The sequence below is a fragment of the Aplysia californica genome, unplaced genomic scaffold (assembly GCF_000002075.1).
Source record: "Aplysia californica isolate F4 #8 unplaced genomic scaffold, AplCal3.0 scaffold00071, whole genome shotgun sequence".
In the NCBI taxonomy this organism is placed as follows: domain Eukaryota; kingdom Metazoa; phylum Mollusca; class Gastropoda; order Aplysiida; family Aplysiidae; genus Aplysia; species Aplysia californica.
In genome coordinates, this window is record NW_004797341.1 from 1,062,318 (window position 1) to 1,070,647 (window position 8,330).

Sequence of the window (8,330 nt, forward strand, 5' to 3'; positions counted from 1 at the left end):
TATGTATGTATGTATGTATGTATGTATGTATGTATGTATGTATGTATGTATGTATCTATCTATCTATCTATCAACCTTGGACCGAGGTGAGACATTGATGTAAATTTAAGTGTACCATTCACGCTGTTCCCATTTTGGTGTAAAACAGCAGTGAAGCCATAATATTTTAGAAAGAATGATAATCGAAACTGGTAATCACAATAAAATTCTCTACTCCAAGAAGCAAGAGGGGAAATTGATAGAAGAGAAAGAGTAACAAAATAGGGCCTAGCCACACCTCTATTTTTCAAAGAGACTGATCACGTAGTTCTTACTATGTAAGGCCCCGCTGTAGGCTATAAACTGTTGATGACTGCTATGCCATGTTGTGATACGTCATGATATATCTAAGTATGAAATCATGCTCCAGAAACAATGTTTTGTTAATTACAAGGTATTACGATGTCAAAGAATCATTAGTATACATCGAATTTAGTCCTACTTCTACCCTAAAGATTTACAATGGTTTAGTGACAGTGTGATATATTATTATACAATCACACACCATTTTCCTACAAACTGGGGGTAATGAGATTGGGCAAAGTTTTAAGTTTCTCCTTTTAATAAACAGTAACACAAGTTATTTTAAAGAACAATTTTACTCCTTTTGCCAGGCAAAACGACTACACGCATAATTTAATACCAGAAGATGCACCATTTTAGTATGAAATCATTCGAGTGCATCAAAAATGTGGTTCAAAGTGTCTCAGCTTTTCCCGTTATGATATCTTGTCAATATTTTTCTTTTCAAACAAGTTTTCTGTGCTTTCTCGTGCTTTCGGAGAAATAATTTGCTTTGTGCAATAAATAAGCTACAGAAAGTGTATATTATATGTGAACAAGTTGCAGGCTCATTTAGTCAAAAGAACAATAACGTCAAGCAAGAAATGTATTCACAAGAAACAGCACCGAGACGAAAGGCACCAGTACCCCCCCCCCTCAGCTCATGATGAAGATGCAGTATAGCAATTGATTAATTAATTCTTTTGTTATTGTTGAATGATTCAACGATTTCAAAGACTTTTTTCTAAAGGCTTTAAAATTAAAAGAACGCTCATACGACCTTGTGCAGTTGCGAGCGCCAAAAACTCATACTAAAATGTAAAAGTCGTTGTTTTTTCGATTGACTAAGTAGCCTGTTTTTGTTGAGGTTTTTTGCCGTTCTTGTCTAGTACCGTTTGCATTGATCGTTTGAAATACGGAACGATATACGTTCTCTGCGTCTTTTTCGTTTCGATGGATTTAAATTATTTTGTCATTTTGGGGACCTTTTGTCACGTCGGTGCTGAATCGTTTTATGCACTGTCAGGGCGAGGAAGAAGGAGAGCGCTCAATCCAGAGAGGGTAAGTGGGCTAGTGAATACAAACTATTTTTTCACAGTTTAAACGTTGTCGTTATTGGTGTGGTAACATTATCTGTCAAGATTTGTGAGGGTTAAAGGTCAACGCCTGAGGAAGGAAACGTGTGTTGGTGTACACAAGTTACGATATTTTAAGTCCCAAGATACTCCGTTTCAAATTCCGAGGTACAAATGACTTACAGGATCTTGCTCCCCTCCCGCGGCCATCCAAATTTGGGAGCCGCAAAATGCAATCATACAATTAAATAAAAAAAAAAAAATTAAGCTTACTTGTTTGCAATCACAAACTCAAAGTTTTATGGCTCTATGGTTTTTCGGAAGGGTTTTATTTAACGTTTGGTATTTCCATTTTTGGAACGAGGTGATTTTCCAAAGACGAAACCAAGCGTTGGATCTGCAGGTTAATGGCAACCACATTAAATAAATGTAGAATTGCCAAAGAATCTTGAGTACCGAAATATACTGATAGGTCTGAAAGGTTGGTGAAAAAACTGGCTCGTGATCCATTCAGTTGTGTTATGAGGGAATGCAGACCCCATGAAACAAGAGAGAATTTGTTGCAAGAGACAAAAGATATCATATAAACCTTTAGATTTCCAATTAAGCAAAAAAAGGGGAGAAAGAAGACACAAATCAAGTATGTACAACTTTCTTATTCAACAGGTGCAAAGACTTTCCATCAAACAACTGTCTCAAAGCTGTCCTAAAAATGTCCTAGACCGATAATTATAGATCGGTGACTTTCTCAGTGACAGAATTTTTAAGATATTATTTTTCTAGCCCAATCAAATGAGTTGTTCATGTACAAATTTAGAGAAAAGACTACTTTACAAAATAATTGGATTTGGGCACACAACGTTAATGTCATTCTGGACTGCTCAAAAGATGAAAAAGTGTCGAGGGCAACGTGTTGCCCTGACGTCTTTTAAATGTTCACATCAAAATGAACGATAAGGGTAATCAAAGCCAGAGGTTAGCCTTGGGTTAGAGGCTACTATCGACTAAATTTGCCCTTTGAACGAGATATTCCTATTCTTAAAAATCCAGTAAACGTACATAGTGTGTAGGGGACAACGCCCCTGTATGACAAAGGCCCGTTGAAAGCAGTCATTAAGGATTTTTTTTAGGAAGAGGAGATTACGAATTGTCTGGATCATCACCAGATTTGAATGCTCAACTGTGAAAAGCAGATTCGAAAAATGCCCCATGAACTCTCAGGACGATCTTAATACAGCTCTCTTAACAGTTTTTTGTTGTTGTTTTTTTGCGTGACTTGGAATCTGTTACAAACGTGTTCATTACGTTCTTGAAGTCAGATCCAGCCCTTCCAGATACTGTTAGGCAAGCGCTAGGCAGTAGGAATACACAATTAAGAAACATTTGTGTACAGTTTGGAGTTGCGTTAAGAAATATCTGGTGTCGAAACCTATTTAATTACAATTTGTTTTATTCTATAAATACTTACTTTGGCTGACCAGGGAAGGAGAGTTTTTTTTATTTATTTATTTTTTGGTAGGGGAGGGGGAGGGGTTCTTAGGTATCGAAAGAACTTGTGGATGCCTTGACGTTATTTGGCATCGTAATTCTAGATTTAAAAAAAGGAAGCAGTCACATTTCAGCCTTATTTCACTGTCGGATGACGCCATATAAGACGCAGAGATCATGATTCAATAATCTCATCGTGAGCACACCACTTTAAGCACACGGCTGCAAGAAAAAGACGAATTTATTCGCCCACACCGGTTCTTACAACAGTCCGCCTCTCCTCACAGTCGTCAACATATGGAGATGCCACACAAAAGTCTGTCTCTTGCCCTGAGTCCTCTTCAACGGTCTGGGGTTGCAAAATAGCGTAGTTTGGGCAAAAGGTCTACGGCTATGTTTTCCTTCAGCGATTTTAAAGTCAATATTGTTTTAGAAAAACGCAAGTAAATATGTTTCGACTGTCATCTGAGCAGTTAAATGGATCACCTCTCCAACACTAGTGTATCACTTTTATGTACCCTCCTTTCTCACAGTTGTATTCCCCCCAAAACAAGAAGACTTCTTGTTTAATTAACGATGATTGGCTGAATACATCTTCATGTTTTTTTCAGGTCCGTAATGTATGTATACCTGTATACCTCTATCAATGTAAGGGGGAGTGAGTGAGTGAGTGTGTGTGTGTGTGTGTGTGTGTGTGTGTGTGTGTGTGTGTGTGTGTGTGAGAGAGAGAGAGAGAGAGAGAGAGAGAGAGAGAGAAAGAAATAGAGAGAAAGTGAAATGTATGTATATAACATATATAAATAATATATATACAGAGAGGGAGAGAGAGAAATAGAGAGACAGACAGAGGGAGAGAGACACAGGGAGACAGACAGGCAGAGAGACAGAGACAGACTGAGAGAGACAGAGACGACAGAGATAGACAGACACAGAGATGGAGAGAGAGAGAAAGAGAAAGAGAGAGAGAGAGAGAGAGAGAGAGAGAGAGAGAGAGAGAGAGAGAGAGAGAGGGGGGTGGGGGTAGAGGGAGAGAGAGACAGATACTGACAGAGACTGACCTCATACATGAATCCTAATACTGCCACCCCGTCAGCATGTTTGAGGGCCTCCCCAAGGTCAGAGTACTTCGAGTTGTAATGGACGATATGGAGCTGGGGACGTGAAAACAGGGAGCGTGAAAGTAAAATCAAATTAAAGAAAATAACTTTTAAAATTCTCATACATTAGAAAGAGGCTGAAGCAACACCTACAGATGGGTGGTTGGTGCTTCTATAAATAACTCATTGATGGTCAGGTCAGGTCAGGCCATGACTTGTGACGTGAAGTGGAAAGAAGAGGTCTCCAAGAATGTTTACCAGCGAAATGAAATGGGCACAACAGCAGTAGGTTTAAAACCATAATTCAGTTATAGTGGCATTAATAAGATAAATAATTTGATACATCAATTGTGGTGGTAGATCATGATTTATCCTAGGAGGGAAATTGTCAAGTTGTAATCACCAGTTTCAGTGTTGGGCCGAGGTGTCAATTAAATTGTAGCTCTAGGGATATCACACAAACCGGAACAAAAACAAACAGAATAAAAAGCATATTGGCAGCAGTATAATATTTTGCCCCAAAAATAGATCAAACCACATTGAAAGTTTGAATTCACCTCCTGCAGGTGGTTGGCGGGTGCTCTGCTCTGGTGTGGTTTGCTCCTTCTTTCCTCTCAAACCTCTATCGTTCTGATCTCTCTTCCTTCTGTTTTTGTGTTTATTACTCTCTTGCAGCGCCTCTAATCTTCGGCACCTCTTTGATTTTATCGCGTTTGAACAATAGTGTGCCTCTTACTAAAACTAAACGAACTCACCTCCATCGGGAAAGCCTGTGAGCTGATGAGATGCTCTGATCCCTGTACGGATGTCCTGCCCCAGTGGAAATGAAACTGGGCCACTTTAAAGGTGTCTGTAAATCCTCCGCCCTGCATTGTCAGCTCAGTAGCACCGCTGTAGTCTACCTTAACTGAACACGAAAAGTTAAAACTTAGTGACACGATTGCTGTATACTAATTGTGTATTCTTTCCTTTCGCTTCTATCAATAAATGTCAGTTTGGGATAATCATTATGTGCTCTCTCGTGTACTTGCAGTATGATGTGAGACCTAAAACATTGTACTGACGTCTGATGTGTAGCCGTTAGGTGTTTTGCAGTAGTACGCAAGAGACCCCAGTTCCATTCTCGAGTGGTGGGGAGAATTTGTATCGAGTATCTCGGTCTTTTCGCTGGGATGTTACATCCCTATCAGTCAGAGTAATCCATGACGAGAAGGGTCGAAATCCACCTTTTGAACGATCTAAATCGTGTAAAACACCTACATTTGTGTCACAACGCTGTGCGGTGGAATCAGGCACTCGTTAATTTTTGGCCTTGGTATCATCTGAAAGTTTATCAATTTGCCTTGCTTTCAGTGGAAAAAATACCTACCTATGTTAGAACAGAATTCGAAATATATGCCATTGAAGGGGGTGGGGTTGCAAGGTTCCAGTAGAAAAATAGTTATCGAGAAAATGGCTACAAAAGTATGGCGACTCCTGTAGCCTGAGAATCCTTGGAAACTGAACATTCTAATTTCATGTGCCTTAAAGCAACAATTTTCAGTAAAATCCACACAGAAATAAGTTTTTAAATAGAAAAAGGTAAGGAGCCAAAAACCAAAAATATTGATAAATATTGCTTAACTTGCGAAAAGAAAGCCGGCTTTCTTCCTTTTCATTATTTTGACGAGAGCTAGATTTCACTGAAATGCCTCGCATTTATGTTTTAAAATCATGGTCTAGGAGTTGAGTCCTCTCAAGTTTAAAATTGGATGTCAACAGGTGAGTCTTGGTAAACTGGAGAATCACTTGCCTTGTCAAAATATCTGATAGAGAAACTATTGTGTCATGAGGTGGTGACATTAGATGCTCGTCAATTTTTGATGGATATAAAGTTATTGGTGCTATCTTAAAGCGTGTTCCTTTTTCTTGCTTTTGATGAAAACTATACCCATTAATCTTGGATAGAAGTTGAGATATTTGCAACTGGAGGAAGTAAGGATAGCCTAGTGCCAGAGATGAAATATGCTAGAACATGGCAGTCAAAGTTTGATGACAGCCAAAGATTGAGTATCCCTGAAAACTGCTGAAAAATTTTCATTTTTATGACTTTCATCAACCCTTTTCAGTTTTATTTATACAGAAGTATGTTTATGAGTGAACATAAAAGATATAAGGCCAAATATTATTTTAAAATCAATAAAATTGCCCGACTGTCTAAAAAAATGTCGGTTTTTTAAATTAAATTGTTTTGATGGGCGCCTGATTTCATCACGATGCCACACAATGACGGTGCAATACTATGAAAGCTTCTCTACTTGTTTTAAATGTCAAATCACTCCTTATCTATTACACGTGAGTGTAAACTCTTCTGTATCAAGTATAAATCGAGTGATTATATAAGGAGGGTTCACACTTGTCATATTGACTCCATTACTATATTTTCGTTTGCAGTCCTTCCAGGACATAAGGCGTGCAGTTTGATAGTCGCGTATTGCTATCCTTCAAATAAAGAAAAGAATGCGACTTTACTGAAGGTCAAATATCCTTTCCGAGATTCAGTGTAAATAGGATAAAGATCCTTCACTTGACACACGGTGTCACACCTCATGAAACTCGTCACTGATGCAAGCCATCCCACCTCCTTTCTCTCACTTCATCCCTGCCTGTCTTATCACATATTTTATCTCCTTACAACCCATCTCAACCCAACGAATTTCATCTCTTTATCCTTTCTTCCGGTACCATCGTTTCGACCTTCTTTGAATTTTATGAATTTTTGGATTCCCAGGTCCAACTGAGTACCGCTGACTTTGGACACTAAAGAGTACACCTGGAAACGCGATGTACAGAGACTGTAATAGGAAATGATGTTTTGCTTTGTCTGGGAACATGTCTGAGGCTTCAACAGGATACTGGTAGGGTAGTACTGTTCTCTAGAGAACCGCTGAATGTTCAAGTTCCATCATTTTACACGTGTCATTGTGAATCTATTGTCGATCTAAAAACAAACGAGACATTCAGAAAGCTGTGTATTAAATAAGAATCATCATCATGATCATCATCATCCGGTGCCTTGCCGACTGGCGTGGGCGATCATAGACCTCCACTTCACTCCGTCTTGCGTTGCAGCAATGGTGTAAATAAGAATGGACAGGAGTAAAAGTACAAGGAACTGCAAAACATAAGGACAATCGCTCGTTGTAAATAATGACACTCGTACGTGTACTCCACGCACAAATATTCCCTATATGTTGTTTTTTTTTCCCTTTGAAATGGGAATGGTTAAGATTCCTGTTGGTGTACTGTACAAGTAATACGGTGTGTTCATTTTCATGTTTTAATTACCTCTGGGTTATTCCACGGTAACTGACGGGACAAATAAGGCATTAAAAAAATTTCCCGTCAGTTCCCGAAACCAAACACGTCACAGAATTTGCATAAAGTACTTTTTTTTCAAATGACTATATTTACTATGATTTGATTTTTAATATGTCTTTCAAATGTTCTGATAATTTAAATTTGGAATAGATTAAATGATATTGAATAACTGTGTTATCATTGTAAGAAATTATAATCAAAATGTCGCGTCAGTTACCATGGAATAGCCCTTCTTCCAACCGCAGTCTTCACCGGGATTATCCGATTGAAGCCATCCCATTTTGGGGGTCCATTCTATCTCTACCACCCCCGCCTCCTCCCCCTCCCCACCCCCAACCGATCATTCCATCCCATTTCACCTGATCAAAGGCCGTTCCAGCCCCTAACTCATCTCTACACCCCCTCCCCAATCGAATTCCTGTCGTCCCAGCTACTATTCCCTCTCCTCTCTGTCTGTCTTATCTCCTATCTTATCTTCTCAGGCCTCCTCCCACCCAAATGGATTCCATCTACTTTTCTTCTCTCTCCAAGTGGGGTTGCTCTGGTGTGGTTAGCTCCTTCTTTTGTACCAAATTTCTATCGTCCTTATTTCACCTCCTTCTTTCTTGTGTTTTTTTTTCTTGTTAACCTCTAATATCTTTAAATCTTTGGCACTTATATGACCTTATTGTTTTACAAGTGCCGTAAGACTAAAATTTAAACTTCTCACCCCGTGTCATCGTTTCTATCTTCTCTACTCACCACCATAGCCATTGTTTTTCAGAGTGGCATTGAAGCCGGAGGTAGCGTCGTAGTTAGTGAAGGTGAAGGGCGTGAAAGGGTTTTGGACCGCATCTCCCTCGTACAGGTTGATGGGAGATTGGCGTTGTGCATCACACGTGGCGCTCACGTCCTTCCAGAAGGCTGGACCTAGGTAGAAAACAGCTGATATAGTCTATCTATCTATCTATCTATCTATCTATCTATCTATCTATCTATCTATCTATCT

At 39.2% G+C, this 8,330-nt stretch overlaps 1 protein-coding gene across 1 annotated transcript in view; it reads right to left on the minus strand.

Annotated features, from left to right (window-relative positions):
- The window catches only part of LOC101860727 (carbonic anhydrase), a gene marked incomplete in the record, with an annotated part of 116,601 nt that overhangs the window by 15,713 nt on the left and 92,558 nt on the right, over nt 1-8,330 (minus strand). Inside the window, 3 exon segments of the mRNA XM_035968627.1 lie at nt 3,944-4,036; nt 4,738-4,889; nt 8,084-8,251. Coding sequence (XP_035824520.1) covers nt 3,944-4,036; nt 4,738-4,889; nt 8,084-8,251 — 413 coding nt within the window.